This window comes from Eulemur rufifrons, chromosome 16, assembly GCF_041146395.1.
Source record: "Eulemur rufifrons isolate Redbay chromosome 16, OSU_ERuf_1, whole genome shotgun sequence".
In the NCBI taxonomy this organism is placed as follows: Eukaryota; Metazoa; Chordata; class Mammalia; order Primates; family Lemuridae; genus Eulemur; species Eulemur rufifrons.
This window is the reverse complement of record NC_090998.1, coordinates 89,576,948-89,603,785: the sequence shown is the minus strand read 5'-3', so window position 1 is coordinate 89,603,785 and position 26,838 is coordinate 89,576,948. Positions and strand designations below refer to the sequence as shown.

Below are 26,838 nucleotides of genomic sequence, written 5' to 3'. Positions count from 1 at the left end.
AAAAATTTCCTTTGGGGCCACGGTGTTTATTACAAAAGCAAAATAAAAACCTCAAAAACAAAATGCTTTCTAGTTTAATGAAAAGTTGATTTTTTGTTTTGTTTTGTTTTGTTTTGTGTGGGTGTGTTATATGCAACTTGAAAAATAGTTCACTCTGCTCAAGGGAAAGAGACCTATGAATTGCATATGCTTCACGAGGCCCCGGGCTCAAAACTAGCATGAATTAAATACAGCTGACCTGGGAGTTAATGTGTTAATTGACTTTAATCTTGGATTTAAAACAATCCAAGATTATAGCAGATTGGGCTGAATGTAGAGACTTGTAAGTCCAGGAATATTCCTAGGCCTAAGCGTACTATTAGGGTTCCTGAGTTGAAACCATTTCAGTATGCCTCTCGCCCATACTAAATTAGTCATAGATAGAAGTTGAAAAACAGTCTGTTTGCTTATTTGCTACCATTGTTCATAGCTTAAAATTTTATTTGGTGTAAGAATTTATTAGTTTAACAACCTTTTAAATTGCACAAGGAGAAATGTGAAGAAAAATCTTTCTGAACTAGTAGTGAAGATCTTGGTAGACTTTCTTTTCAATAAATATGTTTTGCGAGATTTTTGTTTTACTCTTTAGAGGGAGCAGCATTGTCTGGTCCTACTTTCTCCCATTTAACAACTTAATCTACTTTGTATCTTGTATGTGCTCTTATAATTTTGTTTGATGGTAATTTAATTAAGATCAAAAAGATTACCTATGTATTCTACTCTCCAGCACAGTGCATGGCACATGGCCTTTAATATTTTAAATTAAGTGAAAAGAATGCTTTTCTACCTTCAGTAGAGAATTTGGACTACAGCAACCAGTTTTTTGTACATGTATATAAATAGTACAAAGCAGGTTTAAGATTATCAAATTAAGAAAATTATGAATGAAGTCTGCTTCTGCATTCCCGTACTCGATCGTATAACGTAAAAGCCTGTACTGGCAAAGTCCAAATGGCAATTTTTGGCAGGAAACAAACTTGTTCTAAATTTGGCACCATTAATTGAAATTTCTGTACCTATACGTTGGTGTTATCTTTCAGTAGTTAACTTGAGTTTGGAATGTGAGAAACTCTCAAAATCTAGTTTATGACTAAACCCTCTTATGTTTAATTTTTGTTTTTTGTGAACCATTTCCAGCTCAAAGAAAAATTGCAAGTACAGTACAAAGAACAGTTTTCCTGACTATTTAAAAATAAGTTGCCAGTATTATGCTCCCAACACCTTGAGTATTTCTAACAAAGACAGTCTCTACAATGCAATCATCAAACTCCAGAAACTTACATTGATGCATTAATACTACCTAATTCTCAGAATTACATGTTGCATTTAGTTGTCATCTCTCTTCAGTCTCCTTTATTCTGGAACAATTCTTCAGTCTTCTCTGGACTTTAATGGTCTTGACAGATTGAATATCGTAGACAAGTTATTTTATAGAATTTCCCTTAATTTGGGTTTGTCTGAGCTTTCTTTAGGTTTAGATTTAGCTTAATACAGTTCTTGGTAGACATAACACTTCTAGAGTTAGGCTAACATAAGTTACTGTGTAACTATGTTTGGATGTCACCCAAAATACATTCCTGACATAGCATTTTGAAACTTAGGAAAAACATAGCTTAAGAAGCCCTGTGTTTTCATTAAAATTTAACTGCAAACGACTAGTATTTGATCACTAGGCTCTTTTGAAAAGTAGTTTTTCCCGTAGAAAAGAATTTTGTGGTGTTTATATGTCGTTCCTTATTGTTAAATCATTTTACTTTGCTGTGTGCAAAATTAGGATGTTTTGGATCCTATGGTCTTATTTATTTTTGACATAATGGAGCTATTCCTTATTAAGAGTACTGAGTAACTGAAGATTTTTTTCTATCAGATTAAACATAATGGGAAAAGTGTGCTTGTTTTTCTTGACTTAATAAGAAATTCCAAATTGTTTCTCTTCATTCTACTTGCTACTTTGTATTTGTGCTTTTGCTTGTTGGGTTTATCAAAGGATGTTAAGAGAGTGAAAAGGCAAGCCATAGAGTAGGAGAAGACACTTGCAACACATAAAACTGACAAAGGGCACCTAGCAGAATCTGCAAAGAATGTCGTCGATTAAATAAAGATAACCTGATAGCTGGATGAGAGTTGAACTTTACAAAAAAGGCTATTCTAGTGGCCAGTAAATATAGGAAAGGGACTCAATTACAATGAGATGCCACTACACACCTATCAGGATGACTAAAAATCTGAAAGGTGGACAATAGGTAAGTGTTGGCCAGTGTTTGGAACAACTGGAATTTTCATACTGCTTATAGAAGTGTAAATTGGTAAAAGAACCTTGGAAAACTGATATCCATTTAAATTCAACATGCGCCTCCCCTGTGTTGACAAATTCTACCCAACTGAAATGAATGTAAATGTGGATATGACAACTATAGTTATAAAGGATTAACCCTTTATGTTCTCCAAGTTAATGTATCTTCTTGTTTTATGTAAACAAGGAGAGTTAATGACTTTTTGTTGTTGCTGTTCTTTGTTTTCAAGGCAAATTTTAGTAAAAGTCTGTGACTTCTGACCTTCACCATTGTAGAGTGCCCTAAATTCATCAAACGTTTTTAGTCATTAGACTGAAGTCATGTAGATATGTGCTAGGGTCTACACCAAATGGAGCGTGTAACCCCAATTTTTTTGTAGTCTTTATCCCTTTCTTTTCAAGTTGTTTGCATATAATTCATGCTGTTGCTCTAAACTATTTAGGAAAGAAGGGTTTGCAAGGCCGAGAGGAAGTATTAATAGGTGAAGTTTAGAGGGGATAAGTAGGAGAAAAATCTGTAATGTGAGGGGCATGCAAATATAAGCAAGAAAAATTCTTGTAGGTCACAGTCAGGAAATACACACATTTTGAATTACTGTATTACAACTGCATAATTATTCCATAAACTGCCTGTTTGAATTAAATTGAAGTCTTGCTAAATGTCAGATTTCAAGTTTTAAATTTAAATATACCTGAGTTGAATTCTCAGCTAACAACTTGCGCAAATGATTTTGTCATTGCATGTTGGCTACTGTCTCTTTTCCCCTGGGAATGGGCACAGAGAAGCCGTGTAATTATGTTTATTAGGTTTATTGAGGCAGGGAAAGGGTTTCGTTAACCAATACACTAAAAATGGAATTTGAAGCTGAAAAAGACTTAACCAAAATAATACTAAAGTATTCAAGTTAATTGAGAGTTTACTCTTAAATTTTGGAAAGGTAGCCATCTAAGTGTCTAGCTTTTTTTTTTGGCATAAATATGTTGCTTGACATAGTGAATTTTAATTTTCTGAACAAATTTTTTTCCTCATCTTCCTAAAGCATGGGGGGTAAAGTACCACCTGCTACTCAGAAAGCTAAATCAGAAGAAAATACTAAGGTAAGTTTTAATTTCATTTGTTATGCTCAGTGATAAAGTACTGTAAGATTTCTTAGAGAGTGCTCTCAAATTACCACTTCTGATTTTTTCAAGATCACTTGGAAATAAGATCTTTTAAAATTTCTGTTGTAGATCAAATCTCTGGAATTTGATTTAAAACTGAGAATTTGGGATTGAGTGTTGACCATGTTTTAGAATAAATGACAATAATTGTTATATGTATGGCCCGTAAGTGGCAAGTTCTGTGATGGTGTGCCTTTGTAGTCTTCATTATTGTCTCTTAAGCACCTAGCACAGGTACTAAAGATATTTTATTAATACTTGCAAAGAAAATGAACAAGTAACATTAGTAATTCTAAATTTTTTGTGCCCTACTGCTTGAGTAATATTTCTGAGTGTGAATCAGGTGTTGTGTTAGTATGTTTGCCAAAAGGATATGTGGAATCAGGAGTTTGTCAGTAGCTGAAATTTAGAGATGAGAGGGAAAATGTACTCTTAAAAATGCTTTCTGGAGAATTTTTTGTTTCTTCCCTTGTCTGTGTTCATGTCAAGTTTTCTGATTAGCTCAGTTTAGCTGTCTTAAATTGATAAGAAGGTTTGATGTTTTATTACTTAGAACCCTAAACGTGGTTGATCTATTTGGATATGAAAATAGAAGTTATATCTATGAACAAGTAAAATGAGAAAAGTTAAGCAAAAGCCCAAAACGTAGTTATCCTTTTCTTATATGAGTCATTTTATCAGTTTGGTATTTTCTGAGCCCTAGATAGGATATTTTACCATTGAATAAACATATATGAAGGTAAAATTATATTTAAACCTTTGTCTCTGCTAAAAATTTTTTGTAATACATTCTGATTTACAATTATGACTGGCCTTTTCAGTGTATTCTAAAGCATCTACCACATTGCTCAGTTGGTAGGGACTCGACAAATGTTTTGTAATAAGGTGGGACTTTGATTCCAATTGATTCCAATTTTTAAGAAAGAAAGGGGGAAGTGACCTACATGGTTAATGATATACTAATATGGTTGAATGAATTGATGTAGCTGGGCTTATAAGGGTATGTTCTTCAAGATACACAACATTGTTGAATAGAAAAAGCAAAAAGTGCAGAGTTATCTCATATATGTAGAGAATATCCTAGAATGGGATATATAAGAAACCACACTGGTTACATACAAGATGAGAAGGAAATTTGCTTTCCACCATGTGCACTTTTAAATTCTTTGAATTTCCATTATGTATGACTGTGGTTCCACAGATCATTTTTTGCAATTCCAAAACTCAAAACCCTGAAAAATGTAAAGATTTTTAGTAAATTTGATATTAAAACATGATGTGAATGGACATGGGACTATTTATAGTCTGTATGCCACTTAATATTCAAACTTTATTTTGTAGAAATAGTAATGTGTTGGATTATGGAGAGTTTATGGACTGGTACCTGATGAGGGTGGTATGTAATATATGCATTGTATTTGCTTTCTGAAATCTAAAAATTTTCAAATTCTAAAATGCATTGTCCTAAAGATTTGGGTAAGAGACTAGACCTATAATTAATTAAAAAGGAGAAACAAAAAACTAAAACTAGTTTACCAAAACAAAACAAGGAAGGGAGCATTACGACGGAAATATAATGTACGGTGAACAGTTTATACATGAATTTGTATAAATTAGTATAAATATTGGATATGTTATTAAATACTGATACCACTGTTTGCCTTCCCTTTGCTAGGAAGAAAAAACAGATAGTAAGAAGGCGGAGGAAAACATACAGACAGAGGAACCATCAAGTGAGGAAAGTGATCTAGGTGAGGACATGGTAGTTAGTTTGTATTTGATAATCTATAATATGATCCTGTGTTGATTTTTATTAGATTAACTAAATCAGCTCTGTCTAATAGAAATAAAATGTGAGCTACATATGAAACTTACGATTTTCTAGTAGCCACGTTTTTAAAAAGTAAAAGGCAACAGATGAAATAAGTTTAAATATAAATTTTTTAAGCCAGTGATGGATACTTTGGTTAAAATATTGATATACATGTAATCAATATAATAAAATTGTTAATGAGTTATTTTCCTTCTTTTTTTCATAGAAAGGCTTCAAAATTCAAAGTGAATTTTACACATATAGCATCCCTCAATTCAAATGTTACATTTTCATTGGAAATAATTCAGACTTCGTAACATTTTATTTGAAAAAGTTAGGTCGTATACCTAAGTTGTTCTGAACATAATTTGAAAGTTTTCCAATAACTGAATTGAGTACCAAAAAATTATTTTTCTTTAGTTCTTGCATCCATGTTGATAAAACTGGTCCATATTTAGAATAATTAATATCTATGCCATGAGTTTGAGGTTTTTTTTGTTGTTTTTGGCTACAAATTGACAATATTTCTTCATAAATTTGGAAGTCCTTTGAGACTATAAGGATACCGTATTGGGCATTTGGACACTAATTGGGCAATCTCTTATGTCACAGAACCTAAAGAAAAGTACTTGGCAAGTTTTCAAATTTTGAATCAGTTGATCTTTGATATTGTTAGAAAGGTCTTGTATTCTATTGACAGTTGTTTGGGGGCTTAATTGAAGATTTTTCACTTTTTGTCTTTCTCGTTATCTTCTAACAGTTTCCATGACTATAATAGTAGTTTTGTTTTTTTAACCAACTCTTTCTAAAAGCATTTTCTTTTTTGTGCACAAATCAAATTTTTATAGACAAGTTCAGTTTCTGCTAAAAATTGATTAAAAATGTTTTGTTGTGCCCTTGTTAAAAGGTACAAACTAGGCCGGGCGCGGTGGCTCACGCCTGTAATCCTAGCACTCTGGGAGGCCGAGGCGGGTGGATCGCTCGAGGTCAGGAGTTCGAGACCAGCCTGAGCAAGAGCGAGACCCTGTCTCTACTAAAAATAGAAAGAAATTATCTGGCCAACTAAAATATATATAGAAAAAAGTAGCCGGGCATGGTGGCGCATGCCTGTAGTCCCAGCTACTCGGGAGGCTGAGGCAGGAGGATCCCTTGAGCCCAGGAGTTTGAGGTTGCTGTGAGCTAGGCTGACGCCATGGCACTCACTCTAGCCCGGGCAACAAAGCGAGACTCTGTCTCAAAAAAAAAAAAAGTACAAACTTTTGGTTGTAAGCTGAATAAGTTTTGTTGACCTAATGTACAACATGGTTATAATAACGTATTACATGCTTGAAATTTGTTAATAGGCTAGATCTTGAGTGTTCTCACCTAAATAAATATTTGAGATTGATAGATTAATTTGACAGAGGGAATCATTTTACAGTGTATGATCACAGTATCTGCAAAGTGTAATAAAATGAAGCACAATAAAACGAGGTATGCAGGTATGTCAAGACCACATTGTAGGCTGGGCATGGTGGTGAGCACCTGTAGTCCCAAGTACTTAGGAAGCTGAGGCAGGAGGATCACTTGAGTATGGGAGTTTGAGGTTGCTGTGAGCTAGGTTGACGCCACAGCACTCTAGCCTGGGCAACAGAGCAACCACATTGTACATCTTAAATATATGCAATGTTTATTTGTCAATCGTGTCAATTTTTATTTATTTATTTGTTTATTTATTTTTTAATCGTGTCAATTTTTAAAAAAAAATTTTTTTATGTGTGTTGGATGCGAATTCTGATCTCAGGCAGCTGATTTTAATTTCCTTGATTCTTTTTTGTTTGTTAGGTGGAAACTTATCAAATTCATTCTATTTGTTAAAAAATCTCTTAAATTTGTCCATTTTATTTAAAAATTTATAATCCTTATTTTGTTTTGATCTGTTGCAGCAAATCACAGTTGTCATTTAACATAAAATTTTCAGGATACCCCCTTTTTAGTCTTTACTGATTTGGTTATAGGACTAGCCTTGGGATTCCATCCTGCCTTAGTAGTAAGCCTTTATTTTAAAATTAAAATTTGCCCATACTTTTTTTTTTTTTTTTTTTTTTTTGAGACAGTGTCTCACTCTGTTGCCCGGGCTAGAGTGCCATGGCGTCAGTTTAGCTCACAGCAACCTCAAACTCTTGGGTTCGAGCAATCCTCCTGCCTCAGCCTCCCGAGTAGCTGGAACTACAGGCATGTGCCACCATGCCCGGCTAATTTTTTATGTATATATATTTTTAGCTGTCCATATAATTTCTATTTTTAGTAGAGACAGGGTCTCACTCTTGCTCAGGCTGGTCTCGAACTCCTGAGCGCAAACAGTCCACCCGCCTCGGCCTCCCAGAGTGTGCCCATACTTTTAAAAATGAAAATAATTATATTAAAATTAAACATTTCATTATGATTTACATTAAAGTATCACTGTAACTTGTGTTATCTGCATAAAATATTTTTAAAAACATTATAGTTGGCTGTCATGGTGGCTCATGCCTGTAATTCCAGGACTTCGGGGGAGGCCAAAGCAGGATTGCTTGAGGCTAAGAGCTGGAGACCACCGTGGGCAACATAGCTAGACTCCCATCTCTACAAAAAATAAGAAATAAAAAAATGAGCTGGACATCATAGTGTGTGCCTGTAGTCCTAACCACTTGGGAGGCTGAGGCGGGAGCATCATTTGAGCTTAGGAGTTCGAAGTTGCAGCGACATATGATCATGCCACTGTGCTCTGGCCTCGGTGACTGAGCAAAACCCTGTCTCTAAAAAAAATCCAAAAACATTACAGTATATCAGTGTGTACAAAAAAATTATTTGAACTGAAATAAGTTTGTTGACAGTTAACTAAATCAGTGGTGTATTTTTGTGTGATACTAGAAACTATATACACACCAATGTTCCCATTGTGATCTTTTGATAAGTATCTTACATGATGTGACAGTTAAAGTGAAATGTAATCTTACCAAAACAATAAACTGTTTAACAGGAAAATATTTTTTAATGCCTCCGTATTTAAGTTAAAATTAATTAAAATATTTAGTTTATTGCACTAGCCATAGTTAATCAGTTTTTTATAGTCACATGTGGGTAGTGACTACCATAATGTATAGTGCAGGTCTTACTGTCATTTTCTCAACTTTGGCAGAAATTGATAATGAAGGTGTGATTGAACCAGACACTGATGCCCCGCAAGAAATGGGAGATGAAAATGTAGAGGTAAGTTCAATTTTATTTTCTGCTTGTAAGGAACATGAAGGTCCTCCCCTGTTGCAATAATTTTATGACATGATTCTTCCAGGAAGAGCACATAGTAGATCTTTCTCTGACTTAAGGCATTGGGGAAAGCATTTTATATTACTACTTAAAATATTTGTGAAAATTCCCATGTTATTTTTAACCCTTCTCTCAGCCTCTGAAATCCCTGTTATTATCTGTTTCACCTGCTCTTTTAAATTTGCATCTAGTTTGACTGTTCTTTGCAGTATAAAGTGGAATTCACCCAAAGTATTTACCTAAAAGCAGAATTTCCTCTTACTGGAATATCTAATGCCAAGTTGTATTCCAAAGTGTTTTTTTCACATTGGGCCCTCAAGGGGGTGAAAATTGGTTCTTGGGAGAGGAGCCTGAAAAATTTTAGATAGCACAATGATTAGTAGTTCTCCTAAGGGCCATAACATGTTAACATATATGTAGTATATTTGTGGTATTAAAATGGGATGTGGAAAATGTCTTAAAAGGTTCCGTGGTAGCTGTTAATGAAAAAAAGTTGAGAAACACTGTCATATTGTAATGGCAGTTTTAAAAGATTGGTCCATATTCTCAATACTTGATACTGTCATTTCATCTTTGCTAGTCTTGTTGTGTGAAGTGTTGTGGCTTTTAATTTACATTTTCCTGGTTCTTAATAAAGTAGAGCATATTCTGATGTTTATTGGTCATTCACAGGCTTTTGTTAAGTTACATTCAGACCTTTTCCCCATTTATCTACCATGGTGTTTGTCTTTTTCTTGCTGATTTGTAGTTCATTTTTTTCTTTTTTTATTCTAAATTTTTTGTTTCCTCATCTTAGTTGATCAGGATGTAGTTCATTTCAATATTCTAGATATTAACAGTTCCTAGTACTACATATATTTTCTTCTAGTTTGTGGCTTGTTTTCACTTTTTATGTTGTCTCAATGAACAGTGTCTTTTAATCCAGTTAGATTGATGATTATATTTTATGCTTTATTACCTCAAGGTTGTAATTGCTGTAGTACATTGTTTTTTTCCGTATATAAATTTTGTATGTTTGCCTTTCACTTTCAATCTACCTGTCAGTACCATTATTAAAAAATTCCTACCAATGCTAAAATAAATGCTGTTTCTATATGTGTGGGTTTGTTTGCAGACTCTCTTGTTCTACTTGTCTAATTTTTTTTTTCTATACATTAATGTCATATTGTCTTATGTAGCTTCATACTAAGTCTTGTTATTTTGCAGGGCAAGGACCCCCAAAACTTCAGGAGTATTTTGGCTGTTCTTTGCTTTGTTTTTCCTTATAAATTTTAGAATCAGATTGTCAAGTCTCCCCCCACTTCAAATAATTTTTCCCCTTGTTAGAATTGCATTAAATTGAGCTTAACTATCTATGAATGTGACAGGAAAAAAAAAAAAAAAACTATCTATGAATGTGGTATCTGTCTAATCTTTAAGTCTTTTTAAAATATCTTTCAGTTACTTCCATTTTCCCTGGAAAATGTGTTATGCATCTTTGTCAAGAACAAATACAAGTACTTTTGGTCAACTATTTGTTTTTCTTTTTCTTTTTTTTTTTTTGAGACAGAGTCTCGCCCTGTTGCCTAGGCTAGTGTGCCATGGTGTCAGCCTAGCTCATAGCAACCTCAAACTCCTGGGCTCAAGGGATCCTCCTGCCTCAGCCTCCCGAGTAGCTGGGACTACAGGCATACACCACCATGCCCGGCTCATTTTTTCTATATATTTTTAGTTGTCCAGCTAATTTCTTTCTACTTTTAGTAGAGACAGGATCTCGCTCTTGCTCAGGCTGGTCTCGAACTCCTGAGCTCAAACGATCTGCCCGCCTCGGCCTCCCAGAGTGCTAGGATTACAGGCATGAGCCACCACGCCCAGCCTGGTCAACTATTTTTAAAAGGAATCTTTAAAAAGTATATGTTATGTTTATTGATGGTATTCTTTCTCTTCGATGTATCTAGGTTTATTATATTTTATTTATCCTACTTGGGATTCACTGAGCATCTTAAATTCTAGGGTTATTAACTTTCTTTAGCTTTGAAACATTTTCAACTATTATTTCATTCAAATACTGCCTCTTCCCCATTCTCTTTACTCTATAATTCTAAACCCCCGATTAGATATATGTTAGACGTTTTTACTGAGTTTCATCTCTTTATCACTCTGTTGAAGTGTGTGTGTTTTCTATGTTTAATCTGTTCCGTTGATGTTTGAATTGGAATGTTTATGGTTTTCATTTTGGCACTTTTCACTTTGTTTGTTTCCTTTTTTTTTTTTTTTTTTTTTGAGACAGTGTCTTGCTCTATTGCCCAGGCTAGAGTGCCGTGGCGTCAGCCTAGCTCACAGCAACCTCAAACTCTTGGGCTCAAGCAATCCTACTGCCTCATCCTCCCGAGTAGCTGGGACTACAGGCATGCACCACCATGCCCGGCTAATTTTTTCTATATATTTTCAGTTGTCTGGTTAATTTCTTTCTATTTTTTAGTAGAGACGGGATCTCGCTCTTACTCAGGCTGGTCTCGAACTCCTGACCTCGAGCCATCCTCCCGCCTTGGCCTCCCAGAGTGCTAAGATTACAGGCGTGAGCCATCTCGCCTGGCCTTTTAAAATTTATTTTTCTTACTGCCTTTCAACTGGTTGAATTGCTTTCATTCTTTTTAATGTCTACTTGGTTATTTGTAAGTCCTTTGCATTTCACTTGTTTTGAGAATTTGCCTTTAATAGACACATTGAATTCTTTGTTGAACTCTCTTGCTGGTCTTATTCTTCTGTTATTTTTCCTGGCTTTTGCCCATTGAGGTATCTTACGCGTGCCTGTGTGTGTGTGTGTGTGTGTGTGTGTGTGTTTGGGAGGGAGAGAGATTTTGACCGTGAGTTCTTTGCACCTGTGGAAAATTTTTGAGGCTTAGGTAATAATATATGTACCTCCAAAGAGGAATGTGTTTGTCTTCATCTAGGCTCTGAGTTGGCACCGCCAACTCAAGGACCACTTTAAATTCTCAGCACGGTTTTTTTTTTTTTTTTTTTTTTAACTACACAGGTAATGTAGAATCGCATATGAAAGACTGGCTTGTGGTTTTGAATTTTCAAGAGTTTTTTTCTTCTCTACTTGACTGTCCTTTTCTGTGGGACAGGTTTATTTCTGGTTTACCATTATCCTGGTATAGGCATTTGGAATTCCATATTTATTTTGGAGGGTGTCTGGTTAGACCACATACATTCTCTTCATCTGAATCTAGACTTTGTGTCCTGTGTTCTGCATTATCTTCAAAATAAAATTGTGGCCAGGTGTGGTAGTTCATGTGTCTAATTTCAGCAGTTTGGGAGTCTGAGGTGGGAAGATTGTTTGAGACCAGGAGTTTGTAATGAGCCTGGACAACATAGCAAGACCCTCTCTCTAAAAAAAGTAAAAAAAATTCATCCTGTGCAACATAGTGAGACCCTCTGCTCTGTAAAAAATTTTTAAAAATTTGCTGGGCATGGTCAAACATGCCTGTAGTTCCCGCTACTTGAGAGGCAGAGGCTCAGGTGAATTGCTTCAGCCTAGGTGTTGGAGGTTGCAATGAGCTATGAACACACCACTGCACTCCACCCTGGGTGACAGTAAGACCCTGTCTCATTCTTAAGTAAATTGAAAAATTAAAAAATAATACTTGCAAGGTACTAGGATTGACCCCTACCACAATGGTGAAAGCAAATTGAGTGCTTGGGCAGGGTACTTCACTGAATTTCAGACTTCATTTAATCGTGTACATTGAGTATTTCCATGTTCTTTTTTCTTTTTTTTTTTTTTTTTTGAGACAGAGTCTTGCTCTGTTGCCCAGACTAGAGTGCCGTGGCGTCAGCCTAGCTCACAGCAACCTCAAACTCCTGGTCTCAAGCGATCCTTCTGCCTCAGCCTCCGGAGTAGCTGGGACTACAGGCATGCACCACCATGCCAGGCTAATTTTTTCTATATATATTTTTAGTTGTCTAGATAAATTTCTTTCTATTTTTAGTAGAGACAGGGTCTCGCTCTTGGTCAGGCTGGTCTCAAACTCCTGACCTCGAGCGATCCTCCCGCCTCGGCCTCCCAAAGTGCTAGGATTACAGGTGTGAGCCTCCGCGCCTAGCCTGCTGTAAGTTTTTGTTCTTACATCTTTGTGCTGTCAGCATCTTGTACAGTGTGTTCTAAGTGCTCAGTAGATGTTTATAAGAACAAAGGAATGAGATATTTCTCTTCTGAAGATTCAAGCCTAAAAAGAACAAATTACTTCTTTCTGAGGAGATTGGATTTAATATTAAGGTTATGTTTAGGGCAGAGTGTAGGGAGTGAAAATTGTTTAGTGTAAAACATTAAAACACATTCTGCATTCTCAATAATTATCATAATTATCCTCTTTGCTCTCTGTAGACTAGAGAAGAGTGAATGAAAATGATTGTTGTGGCTGCCTCATCCTCATCCCTAAGACTGTCCAAATTGATTCTCCCTCTCTTGCTTTTGCTACTACTACTAAGTTGACTTTCATTTTCCATCTAGATAACTGAGGAAATGATGGATCAGGCAAATGATAAGAAAGCTGCAGCCATTGAAGCCCTAAATGATGGTGAGTAATTTTTTTTTCTTTTTGCTACAGACTCTTCTTTTACCTATTTCAACTTTTAGTTTATACCCATCAATTGTTCCCAGCCACTGCTCTTCCAGACCATTTCTTTTCTGTGCTAATCTTCTCTTCATTTCCCTACCACTTAAGATTTCTATCCAACATTTATTTATTTAGTGCTTTTACATTCCTGGCAGTTTTATGCTTTTGGGTACATTATTTCAGTGAAACCTCATGCTAACCCATTTTATAGATTGACATTGTTAGGGCTCAGAGGGGCTGTGACTTGCCAAGGACTTTTGCCATACTTCATTATTTTTGTCACTTGTTTTGGCATTTTGTCCTTTCCCCCCCGCCATTTTCTTATTTATTGTCTCACCAATATTTAACAAAATGAAAATGAACCCACCACCTAATAAATCATGTTTTTGTTTTTCCACGTTTCTTTCTATACTCTCTTCATGTGGGTGTGTAAATTTAACCTAGTTCTAATTTTCAAATATGTGCAATTCTATAGTATATTCTAAGTGATAAAACATTAGTATTCTAAGCCAGGGATTGTGAGTTCAAGCCCCACACAGGCTTGCCAAGGGCCCTTTTGTTTGGAGAATATAGTTAAAAGCTGGACTATGGAGCCAGAGTGCCTTTCTTGGGGGGAGGAGTCGGGGGAGGGAGAGACTACCAGCTCACACCACCGCACCTGGCTAATTTTTAAATATTTTAGGGACAGAGTCTCACTGTTGCCCAGGTTGGTCTTAAACTCCTGGCCTCAAGCAAGAGTGCCTTGATTTGAACCTAGTCTGGTACTTAACTATGGCCGTTTTCCCACTGCAGCAGTATCACTGAGTAGTTATTACAGATTGTATGGTCTGCAAAACCTAAAATTATTATGTGGGCCTTTCCAGAAAAAGTTTGCCAACTCATAACTAGATGATAGGAGGAGCCATTTATTTAGTTAGGAAGACTGAATATTTTTCTGTCTTGTTTTCATGAGTTCTTTTAAAGTCCTTTACTTATTCACTAACTGGATAAATATTTTTCACAGTGAATTGTGACATTTATTTTAAAATGTGTTTGGCTTGTCTCCCCAAGAATTAGACTTTGTGCAAAGAACTGTTCTAATTTTATAGTACGTTTTATTTCTTGAATATTTCTTGAGACTAATAAAGAAAAACTATGAGAATAGGATACAGTGAATAAATTTTAAATATATGTTATGGTATTTTATGAGTTCTAGTTTTCTTGAATTTTTGTACCTTTTCTTCAGTAGTATATTGCTGTGGGTTTGTTTTTTTTTTTTTTTTGAGACAGAGTGTCACTCTGTTGCCCAGGCTAGAGTGAGTGCCATGGCGTCAGCCTAGCTCACAGCAACCTCAAACTCCTGGGCTCAAGGGATCCTCCTGTCTCAGCCTCCGGAGTAGTTGGGACTACAGTCATATACCACCATGCCCGGCTAATTTTTTCTATATATATTTTTAGCTGTCCATATAATTTCTTTCTATTTTTAGTAGAGATGGGGTCTCGCTCTTGCTCAGGCTGGTCTTGAACTCCTGAGCTCAAACGATCCACCCACCTCGGCCTCCCAGAGTGCTAGGATTACAGGCGTGAGCCACCGCGCCCGGCCATTGCTGTGATTTTTAAAAATCAGCCCTGTGAAGTTATGTGGGTATTTTTTCCATCTTAAGCTTAATTTTATCCTTTTAATTTAATGACACAAGACAATCAATGGAATAAAATTAATTTACCTTATCCTTTAAATTGATTTTATCCTTTTACTTTTTTCTTAGTTAAAAAATCAGTATTGGTCTAACAATATGGTATTCTGCTATGAGGTTATGTACCCATAAATTGTCCTGTCTCAAGTGAGTTACCGTATAGGTGTGATAAAGGTTGGCTTTCAAGAGCCAGTTTTTAAGAGACAGGGTCTTGTTCTGTCACCAGACTAGAATACAGTGCCAGGATCATAGCTCACTGTAGCCTTGAACTCCGAGGCTCAAGTGATCCTCCTAGCTAGGAATACAGACGCCATCATACCCAGCTAACTTTTTTTATTTTTAATAGAGATAGGGTTTCACTGTGTTGCCCAGGCTGGTCTCCAACTCCTGACTCTCAAATCCTCCTGCCTTGGCCTCCCAAAGTGCTGGGCTTACAGGTATAAGGCACTGTACCCAGTACCTCTGTATTTTTGTCTTCTGAATATTTCTCAGTAACTTTTGTTTTACTTTAGGTGAACTACAGAAAGCCATTGACTTGTTCACAGATGCCATCAAACTGAATCCTCGGTTGGCCATTTTGTATGCCAAGAGAGCCAGGTGAGAACTCAACAGAAAAGCATCCCCGGGTCAATAATTTCTGCTCGTTCGCTTAAATAGAATTGCTTCTATGGTTATCCCAAAGTTTTTATTGTCTGAAATTAATACTTTTTAATTTCACACTTATTTTTTAGTGTTTTCATCAAATTACAGAAGCCAAATGCTGCCATCCGAGATTGTGATAGAGCCATTGAAATAAATCCTGATTCAGCTCAGCCTTACAAATGGAGAGGGAAAGCACACAGGTAAATAATGTAACTTAATTATTTTCAGAACTCTTTTTTTTAAAAAAACAGAATTGCCTACGGGCTTAATTTCCAAAGTAATCTGCACTTAGTATGAAGAATTGAGAGAATTCAGTAGGGAGTAAATAAGAAAATAATTCTATTTGCTTCTTTCATTGAAAGAAAACTTGTTAATTTTTGACCACATAGAGGCAAATGTAAGGATTTTTTTCCTTAAAATTCCAAGAAAAGAGAGAATGACCTTATGTCAGTGTTCATACAGGTTTTCTCTTATTTTTAGACTCTTTATAACTTAACATTGAACTACATTTATATATATAAAAGGGAATACACCAGCCTGAAACTACTTCAGTCACTGCTGGGTTACCTGAAAAATCTGGAAAAGGGGAAAATAAAGAGGTGAATTTAACCCAGATTAGTAATCATTCCTGGTGGCAAAACTTAATGGTACACAAGAGTATTTGTGTTTTGGGGATGAAATGACCAGTAACACTCACATTTTAGTTACATGGATTGAAAAGGTGCTATACCTCAAGTGTTGATGGAGATAGAAGATGGATCTGCATGGGGTGGCTGTATTAGATGACTCAAAGTAGCTCTAGTGATTTCTATGAAGATACATGTCAAAGTTAAGGGTAAAAAATTGAAATAAAATTTATTAATGCTATGTGTATAGGAAAAGCACATGCATTGCTGGTGATTGTTTTGGAATCCCATTAGTCTTGAATATTTCTTTGCCTCTGGTATGAGATAGCACAAGCTCATCTTGTACAGTGCTTGTCTCAGACTTGGAGTAAGCCATTTCTCAAGGAAATCATGATTGATTTTGTGGAAGCTAAGCTTTGGGTACTAGGGGTCTTTATGTTCCTTCTAGTATGAACTGTTGCTTCAATGGGCAGAGCTAGAACAAAAGATTTCTTAAATGATGATTTTATGGAAAAGCTCTTAAAATTGAGTTTATACTGGTATTTTCAATTAAAGTTTAACATTGTTTTCCCTTGTGATGTTGTATTTTTGATACTTGTATCCTACATTCAAAATTTTTGTGCCTAATATATTTACTTGTATAATCCTATGATATATGTAAAATTGTTTCAGAATTACAATACCTTCAAAACAAAAAATGACCAGCCTGAGCAAGAGTGAGACCCCATCTCTACTAAAAATAGAAAAATTAGCCAGGTGTTTTGGCGCATGCCTATAGTCCCAGCTGCTCGAGAGGCTGAAGCAGGAGGATTCCTTGAGCCCAGGAGTTGGAGGTTGCAGTGAGCTATGATGCCACTGTACTCTAGCCCAGGTGACAGAGTGAGACCCCATCTCAAAAAATAAATAAATAAAATATACACACACACAGTCAAAATAACTGGGTTGTTTGTTTTTCATGAGACAGGGTCTCTTTCTGTCTCCCTGACTGGAGTATAGCGGCATGATTGTAGCTCACTGCAGCCTGGAACTTCCAGCACTCAAGCATCCTTCCACCTTAGCCTCCCGAGTAGCCAGGACTGCAGGCATGTGCCACTGCACATGGCTAATTTTTTTACTTTTTGTTTTTTGTAGAGACAGTGTCTCCCTGCATTGCCCAGTCTGTTCTCGAACTCCTGGCCTGAAGCGATCCTCCCACTCTGGCCTCCTTACGTGCTGGAATTACAGGCTTGCACTACCACACCCAGCCAAATAACTGTTTTAAAAGTTACTTGAATTGGTTTTTCTGTGTAGTGTATGTTGTCAGTATGATGCACAGCCTCTTATTTCTGTTTATATTGAGGTTTAGGGGTAGCTTTATTTCTATCTTTTCAGATTTTATTTTACTTTTAGAGTATGTAGAACATTTATGTTTGAAGTGTCAAAACTGAGTTAAAAGGTATATTCAGAGAACTCCATTTCCATTGCTGTCTCTTCTACCCATTCTCACCTACCCCACCAAACTTTAGTTTCTCATTTATCCATTATTGTTTTTAGGTAAAGTGTGCACACATGTATTTTTCCTTCTGTCTTACATAGAATGTAGCATGCTAAATATGCACCATATTAATCCTATTTTTTATGAGTTAAAAGTTATAATTCTACATACTCTTTATATAATTTCATGATATTCTAAATTAAGAAAGGATTTTTGGTGGAGTTTTTTTTATTTGTTTTAAGGTTTTAGAGATTTTTTTGTAGTAGAAGAGCAGCTTTACAGTTACCACAGAGGAAATTCAAACTCTTTCAAGTTTTTAGACTTAACAGTGTGAAACATAATAATTGAATTGGTTGATGAATATTTATAGTTAATATTTAACTTAACCTCTTCTATAACAACCCTTTTTTATATGGAAGAAAGACACCATGCTACATAGATGAATATATATCAAAGGCTCCTTAAATGAGTTTAAATCTGTTTCAGACTTCTGGGCCATTGGGAAGAAGCAGCCCATGATCTTGCCCTCGCCTGTAAACTGGATTATGATGAAGATGTTAGTGCAATGCTGAAAGAAGTTCAACCTAGGGTATGTTAAAATACAGAAAGTTGTCACTGTAATACTCCATGGCTCTAGTACTTAGCCCCTGCAGCCGTAATTTACCTGAAAAACAGATGCAAAGAAACAAACATTTGCAGGTTATAATCTGTAATTTAGAAAAGTTTAGAGAGCTCAATTCAAGATTTCATTAGCTTTTCATGCTTTCATTTCTTATGCTATATTATAGCAAGCTCTGTTACTTTGTTTGCAAGCATATAGTGGAATAACCAGAAAGTTAGAAATGGAAAAGGTGTTATCAGGTTTACAACAAGGAAAAAAATAGTTCTATAATTATCATGCACCAAGATTGAGTCTGGTCTGTCCTTATATATTATAGATGTATATAGCCACTTTATAAAGTAGGAGGGCCTTGTGGAAGTTCCTGTCAATCTTTTTAAAATGATAATATTGAATCCAAAAGCTAGAACATTCTATTTTAAGATAATTTTTATCTAAAATTAATTAAAATAATTTCAGTGCATTTACATGGTAAATCCTTCAGCTTTGTGGGAAGTTAAACTACCAAGAGTTTATTCCCAAAGGTCTTGAGATAGTGTAAATTTTATTGAATTTAACCTATCTGTTGCCAGAGATTTCAATTTATTTTCTTTTTTTCTTCTCATAACAGGGCTAACTCAGAAGAGTTGTAAACAAACTGAAGTAACAGTTGAATACAAATCTTTTAAATTTATTTTATTCTGTGAATAAATAATAGATCCAAAGCATTTGGTACTGTTTACTAGTGCCTGGTACACATATTTGCGTGTATTTTCTATCTTAATCCGTATAGCAATTTGATAAGACTAAATATTTCTGTCCCCCCTCCACCCCCACCCATTTTACGGCTTAAGAAACTTAAATATAGACTGTGGCAAATAGCTGGTGTGTGTTTTTCCAGTCTCTGCCTTCCCATGGCAGACATCATTAGTGATACTACTCTGCTGAGCTCAGCTGTAACTTCTGAACCCTTAACACTATGCAGCTGGTAGAAACTAACAGGCAAGAATTGTCATGCAGTTTGAAACCTATTTGTCATCTGAGCTTAGTTAAGTGTTTGAGATTATAGCATTTCTCACTAACTTCAAACCACAGGCTCTTTCCTCTATTTTACAATTTACAGTATCTCATGCACTTGAAATGGTCTTTTTAAAGCCTGGGTTTATTTTAGGTCTTTTTGTGTAAGGTAAATAAATCTAACTCATTTTTCAGAACTACGTGTTGAATTAAACCTCTCTCCACAAAGAAAAGTAACTCCTAACAAAACTGTTTATTTGTGTTGAACTTAATCAACTTTTGAAGCAGGCTTATTTTTCTATGGCTCTTTTTTTCTAGGCCCAGAAAATTGCAGAACATCGGAGAAAGTATGAGCGAAAACGTGAAGAACGAGAGATCAAAGAAAGAATAGAAAGGGTTAAGAAGGCTCGAGAAGAGCATGAGAGAGCCCAGAGGGTAAAGTTTCTATAGCTAATCAATGAAAGGAAAATAGAGTATATTGTGGAGTTTTGGGGATACCATTCTAATTCCTGCATCCTTTATTTAATGCTGCCTGAAGTTCTGTAGGGTGGTGGTACTATTAAAAGGACTTTTCTTTAATTGTATCTAATTTGTTGGGGGATACTTTCAGTCTTTAAATTTTCAAGTGAGCTTTTATTAACATTTCACCAACTTACATTCTTGTTTGTGTTCATGAGTTTTTCCTGGTCAAGTAATTAAAACTTGGTAGCAGTAGTATTTGGTTTTTTGAGGATGCTTGTTTGGATTTAAATTTATGACTCTTCCTGTTCTCCCAGTGATGAATTTATGGCTATTTAAAATTGATTCGAACCAGGCATGGTGGTATGCATTTGTAGTTGCCACTACTCAGGAGGCTGAGGCAGGAGGATCCCTTGAGCCTAGGAGTTGGAGTCCAATCTGGGTTAATATAGTGAGACCCTGTCTCTTTTTTTAAAAAAAGTAAAAAAATTTCCGTGGAAGCGCTGGGAAGAAAAAGAAAAAATAATAAGAATTAAAAAATTAAAATGCAGAAAAAAAAAGAAAGTGATTCCAGCTTTTTATAAATTTTTAGTTACAAAGTCATATTACAGAAAATACAGGAAAAAAGAAAATTAGCCATAATTTCTCCACAATATTGCTCCTGTTCTTAAGGTTTCTCCTAATTTGTTTCTGTACTGGTTCTATCAGTTTTCACTTACTTCTTTCCAGCGTTGTTGAATGAAAGGACATAAAGCTGTGTTACATATCTTTCCTTTCATTTTTGTCTTTACAAAAACAGAAAAATGCAAAAACAAATCAGTAGATCTCTATTTGTCTTATTGAGTTACATAAGGAGAACGTGGAAAAGATGTATTTGGAAAACAAAAGTTATGACAGTATTACGAATCTAGCCATGTCTTTCATTTTCGAGTTTTAAAACAATAAGAATTTACTTTTTGTATTAGTACTTCTTGAAATTATGACCAAGAATAATGTTCATTGAAAATCTAGTTGGGAAATTTTTTTGAGAAAGGGGTGAGGTGTATCTTTCAGTCCAGTATTACCATTTGAAACTTGTTTTTATAAGACCTCTACTAGCTTATTTTACAATTTGTTCCTGATTTTGCATGAATAGGTTAGGGGTGGACAGCAGACTTTTTTCCCCTAGTATATAATTTATTTTCTTTTGTATTAAAGGAGGAAGAAGCCAGACGACAATCAGGAGCTCAGTATGGCTCTTTTCCAGGTATATTTAAAGGAAAATTAAAGCTCTTAATGTTGTAAATAATTATGATATATTCTGATTTGGGGGCTCAGATATATACACATTATAGAGGGAAAGCAAGATTTATATATTGAATATATTTAGTACCGTTAGTTCCTGGAATATTAAAGAGTCCTTAGAATGTTAACCTCTAGAAAGTTTCATTCTCATTAAAAATTTTATGTTAGTGGGGCTGGGCACAGTGGCTCACACCTGTAATCCTAGCACTTTGGAAGGCTGAGGCAGGAGGATTGCTTGAGGTCAGGAGTTTGAGACCAGCCTGAGCAAGAGCGAGAGCCTATCTCTAAAAAACAATAGAAAAATTAGCCAAACATGATGGCGGGCTCCTATAGTTCTAGCTGTGTAGGAGGCTGAAGCAGGAGGGTCGCTTGAGCCCAGGAGTTTGAAGTTGCGATGAGTTAGAATGACACTACTGCACTCTAGCTGGGGTGACAGAGCAAGACTCTGTCTCCAAAAAAAAAAAAAAAAAAAAAGGAATTTATTATGGTGTAATCTAAGTACTTCAAAATTGCCATAATGGAATTTTGTTCTGTTATACAATGATATTTGTGAGGATGCTAGATAAAAGCACTATATGGGATTATTAGGCATAAAAATGGTGTTTTGAGTCCAGTGTAAACATTTATTCTTTTTCTTGCAAATATTAAGTGATCAGAAATTGCTAGTGAGGCAAAACTTTGATACCAGAGGACTAATATGCAGCTAAAAGAGAAGGGGGAAAGGCACTCAGAATAATTATTGAATACTTCTGATTGAGACAGTGTGAAATTTATATAAAGGCCAAAAAAAAAAGATGTAAAAAAATCATTTTAAGGCCGGGCGCGGTGGCTCACGCCTGTAATCCTAGCACTCTGGGAGGCCGAGGTGGGCGGATCGTTTGAGCTCAGGAGTTCGAGACCAGCCTGAGCAAGAGCGAGACCCCATCTCTACTAAAAATAGAAAGAAATTATATGGACAGCTAAAAATATATATAGAAAAAATTAGCCGGGCATGGTGGTGCATGCCTGTAGTCCCAGCTACTCGGGAGGCTGAGACAGGAGGATCCCTTGAGCTCAGGAGTTTGAGGTTGCTGTGAGCTAGGCTGACGCCACGGCACTCACTCTAGCCTGGGCAACAGAGTGAGACTCTGTCTCAAAAAAAAAAAAAAATCATTTTAAAACAGCTGCCTCTGGTTGTTTAATGGTAACTACCTTTTTCTCTTAAGGAAGTTTTGTTTGTTTGTTTGTTTGTTTGGAGACAGAGTCTCACTCTCTTGACCCTGATAGAGTGCAGTGATGTCACCATAGTAGTAGTTTTCAGGTCCCCTAAGATTATGTGTTTCTTTGTTCATTATGGCTTTACCCTTGATCTGTAGAATATATTAATGGTACTTGTCTTTCCCTTTAGGATGCACCTATAATTATGGTTGCAGAATATTGACGATGGATATATATAATAGATTTACGATACTAAAGGAAAGAGTAGATAATTTCAGTTCATAATCTAACAAAATATACTGAGAGAACGAAATCCGTTTGGCTGGAGCATTATTCTCTGTAAAGAAGAATCATTGGAAATGCTTGCTAAAAATGCAGATTTCTAGTTTCATTTTCAGAGAATTTGATTCTGTTCGAGGTGGAAATCAAAAATATACAGATAATTTGTAACAAGCATTTTGGGTAGTTCTTAACTGAAGGAAGAAGTACTCTAGGTGAATATAGTGAAAACAAAAATCTTAAACTCATCCGAATTAACTTTAAATTGAAACAGAAATCATATCCAAGAATGGAGAGTTAAGATAAAAGATGACCAAGATAACTGACTTCAACTTTATAATTCTAAGGGACTGTTAGTTGGCTCTTTGTTTTTAAGGTAAGATTAAACTATTTAACTGTTTTATTTTTAGGAAAAAGTGAATCCAGAAGGTAGCAAAGTCTTATTTATAGCCTTAATTTTTTAAGAGAAAATTAGGAGCTACAATTGCTGCCTAATTATATCTCAGGTTAGAATGTTCATGCTGTTCAGACTTGTGCTTAGTGGTACCTTTGTTGTTTGTCTGCACGTTTTGCGTGTGTGTTATTTTTAAGCAGAAGGAAATAGTATATCATCCTACGTGGGAGTATGGTGGGTGTTCTACAGTTCTTTCATTTATTCTCGTAGGTGGCTTTCCTGGGGGAATGCCTGGTAATTTTCCTGGAGGCATGCCTGGAATGGCAGGAGGCATGCCTGGAATGGCAGGAATGCCTGGACTCAATGAAATTCTTAGTGATCCAGAGGTTCTTGCAGCCATGCAGGTAGGACTTGGAAGAAAAACAAAATTTGACTTTATATCATTAAAGTAGTTCTTTCATAATTTTGTGTGGAGACGAAGGTTACTGTCAGCCATTTTTTATTTATCTCAGTTACCAAATGCTAATTATGCAGATATGACATTCATTTTCTTTTTTCAGAGTGAGTACCTTAAGTTTTTAAAAATTATAGATAATACTCAGTAATGGTTGGCAAGTATATCCGGTTGTCCTTTTACTTGTATCAAAATTGTATGTCTTGTTTTTTTATCTAATTCAAACAACATAATTGAGCTTGCCTTTGAGAGGTGCATATTAATAATGTTTTTATTCTTGGCCATGACAAAATTATTATAGGTCTAAATAAAGAGATGGGATTTAGGATAAAAAAACTTGTTGACCCAGTAAGATACTTTTTTAAAATACTAATAAAAAAACTAAACCCTTTCTCTTTAGGATCCAGAAGTTATGGTGGCCTTCCAGGATGTGGCCCAGAACCCGGCAAATATGTCAAAATACCAGAGCAACCCAAAGGTTATGAATCTCATCAGTAAATTGTCAGCCAAATTTGGAGGTCAAGCGTGATGCCCTTCCAACAAATAAAGCCCATGCTGAAGGAAAAGCAACCTATATCACCTAATGGATGTCGCAATAATACAAACCAGTGTACCTCTGACCTTCTCATCAAGAGAGCTGGGGTGCTTTGAAGATAATCCCTACCCCTCTGTCCCAAATGCAGCTGAAGCATTTTGCAGTGGTTTGCCATTAGGGTATTTGTTCAGATAATGTTTTCCAGCTAGAAATTACAATCTTCTAGACACTTTTTAAACCTTAAAAATATTTAAAACTAATTAAAAGGATATGTTAATTCCTACATTTTTCTTACTAATCATTTTGGATTTTTTCCTTTGAATTAGTGGGCAAGAAAGATACTTACATTGGAGATTAATTATTGCTCTAGTTTGAGTAAAGGTTTATTGGTGGGAGCAAATATAATTCATTTAAATAGATAAAGTTTGAGTTGGATATACGGTTACTGAGGCATTTTAATTTGTCTTTTTAAATGCTTTATTTTTTAAAAAAATGATTTATTTCAATAAAACTATTGGGACCACCAGTATTTCAGTAGGACCTGGGTAGGGACTGGAAGTACTTGGCAGGGCAGCAGCAGTATTGCTGTTTTATATAACATGCACCCTTGTGCAGGTTGCATTTAAATCTTACACTGTGGTGAAGGGATGGTTTTTTTTTTTTTTGTAATGCTGCAGTAGAGTTGGATTACTTAGCTCTGTTCTTGTCCAATATATCAAATAAATGTTTCATATTATTTCCACAGAGCAGAAATAAGGAAGTAATTTTCTTTTTATATTTCTATGTTTAAAATTACGTTTCCTGTTCAAAAATGCCCAACTCCCTGTCCTCTTTCTGCTTGTTACCCTTTTTCCCTCTTAATCTTCTTGGGTTAAAGATAGTCTTTTTTCACTAGCATCCTCACTGCTATTACTCACAGCATAATTATACAAGCATATTTAATGCTGGGTTTAATTTAATATGTAATACATATGGTGACTGTAGGGTAATACCCGTAACAACTGTAGTTTCTTACTTGGCCTTGAGATTACTTATTTAAGTGATAGACTTTCACTCTGGCAAAATCTTGTCACATCAAAAGACATTAGAGGGTGAGATTCCCTTTGGTGTTTGGAAATGCTGTCTACTTAGGAAATACTTATTACAGTTAGAGTTTATCTTGTAGTATTCGTCTTTGTGTTTTGAAGAGAATAAGATTTGAAAACTGATATATATCGAGGGGAACCTGACTTTTTGATCTAGCATGAATGGTAAAATAGATGAGATATCCACAGTTACGCATTGTGGAGTTGCAACTGTGAAGATTCATTGTCTTCCTGTTTGGGTCTTCCTTAAATAGTGCAGCCATAACCCCACCTCTGCTTTCTTTCCTTCTCCCCACTCCAAGGATAAAGAAAATGATAAATTTTCTGTCATGCATCCAATTCTTACCTTAAGAAAGACTGAATATAGAGGCTTTGTTCCTGATATTGCTATGTTTCTACCTAGTTTTCCATTTAAAAAGTGCTAGTGTCCAAAAGCAGTTTCAAGGAAGGAGACCTGTACTTTGCTTATGTGAGGAATCAGTGGTAGGAGCAATGAAATAAATTCTATGGAGTACATTTCTAAAATAGCATATTTCTGAAATCATAAACAAGTTTATTCAGTTTCTAACCCTTTGCTGTACACAAGCAGACAGAATTCATCTGTTATATAAATGAGAAAAAGCTGTATGCTTTAAATCCTTTGAAAACTCACCATATAAACTTGAATTTGAGTTTGCATGTTGTTTTTGTTACTGTGTGTTCTACTTTCTCAAAATTGCCAATGTGTGTCATGTTAACCCAAGAAGAACAGTTTTCTTCTTGATTCTTTGATTTACTCAACTATACTTTACTTAATTATATTCTAATGTTGCAAATATTACCATAAATGGGTAAAAGTAAAATTGCTCTTCTGAAAATGTCTTGTGCTTTTAGACTATTAAGTTCCACAAATATAAAATACATGCATAATTTTCATAGAAACTCATCATCACTTCTAAACCAGAAATGTTCTTGTGCTAATGATGTTATGAAAAGGAACAGGAGCTTTTTTTCTGCTTAAAATATGTAGTTATTGGATATTTCTAGCTACGTAAAAAATAAATACGGTTTCAAACTGGATATTGGAAACCTCCCGGGAACTCCCCGTTTTTTTGTTTTTTTTTTCCCCCAGTACATGTTCTTAAGTTATTTATTAGGCTTAAAAGGCTGCAGATTTTAAAGTGTTGTTAATAAGGACCCCTGAAAAATATATTATCCCAAGTAAAACATTACTTTTCTTTCAGGTAGCTGTACAGAAGTGAGCAGTTCTGCCATTCTCAGAAGGTAGCTTCTATTTCTGGGTCCAACAGTGCTTGCACTGGTGCTCATCTTTGAATCTGAGGACAAAGGAAAAGGGGTCTGGGAGACACATGCTGAGATAGTGAAGCTAGTATATGGAATTAACATCTTACTGCTTATGTCTCATTGATCAATTTTGTGTATGTGTGTTGAGGCCATATTTAGCTGTGAGGGAGATAATCCATAGTTACATGGTCATAAGCTTAACAAAAATAATGATAGAAGAAACAGAAAGGATTTAGGGTGACAACTAGCGGTCTGCCCTACTAGGAAATACTGGTTTGATAATAGGGTGAAGGAGAAATAACTTCTATATCTCTAATACCTAAAATTAATGCACCTGAGTAGGCATATATGTCAGATAAGCAGTACTTACTTTGTGCTAGGCTCTGTTGTAATCAGTTTGCAAGTATTGGCCCAATTCTGAGAATGGTCTTAAGGGTAGATCCTCTTATCACCACTTTACCATTTTATGGAAGAGGAAACTGAAGCACTTAACTGTTGCCCAGGATTACACACTATTTGTGGAGCTGGGATTTTTGAATACCCAGGCTTGTGGCTTCAGAGGTTTTCCTCCTAAACTCTACTCTCTGCTGCCTCTATCTATGTACAAGGTTGATACTTGAAAAATTGTTTAAGGAATTGAAA

General features: G+C 35.5%; 1 protein-coding gene across 2 annotated transcripts in view; it reads left to right on the top strand.

Moving 5' to 3' along the window:
* The window catches only part of ST13 (ST13 Hsp70 interacting protein), a 28,527-nt gene extending 2,585 nt beyond the window's left edge, over nucleotides 1-25,942 (top strand). The window contains exons 2-12 of one of the 2 annotated variants that reach the window (XM_069491361.1): nucleotides 3,373-3,430; nucleotides 5,169-5,244; nucleotides 8,467-8,537; nucleotides 13,090-13,156; nucleotides 15,381-15,465; nucleotides 15,600-15,710; nucleotides 18,097-18,199; nucleotides 19,544-19,660; nucleotides 20,882-20,930; nucleotides 23,109-23,242; nucleotides 23,693-25,942. In XM_069491361.1, coding sequence (XP_069347462.1) covers nucleotides 3,373-3,430; nucleotides 5,169-5,244; nucleotides 8,467-8,537; nucleotides 13,090-13,156; nucleotides 15,381-15,465; nucleotides 15,600-15,710; nucleotides 18,097-18,199; nucleotides 19,544-19,660; nucleotides 20,882-20,930; nucleotides 23,109-23,242; nucleotides 23,693-23,821 — 1,000 coding nt within the window. In that variant the 3' untranslated portion in view covers nucleotides 23,822-25,942. The remainder of the gene's footprint in view (nucleotides 1-3,372; nucleotides 3,431-5,168; nucleotides 5,245-8,466; nucleotides 8,538-13,089; nucleotides 13,157-15,380; nucleotides 15,466-15,599; nucleotides 15,711-18,096; nucleotides 18,200-19,543; nucleotides 19,661-20,881; nucleotides 20,931-23,108; nucleotides 23,243-23,692) is intronic. The other variant, XM_069491363.1, reaches the window with a different exon arrangement.
* The last annotated feature ends 896 nt before the right edge of the window (nucleotides 25,943-26,838 follow it).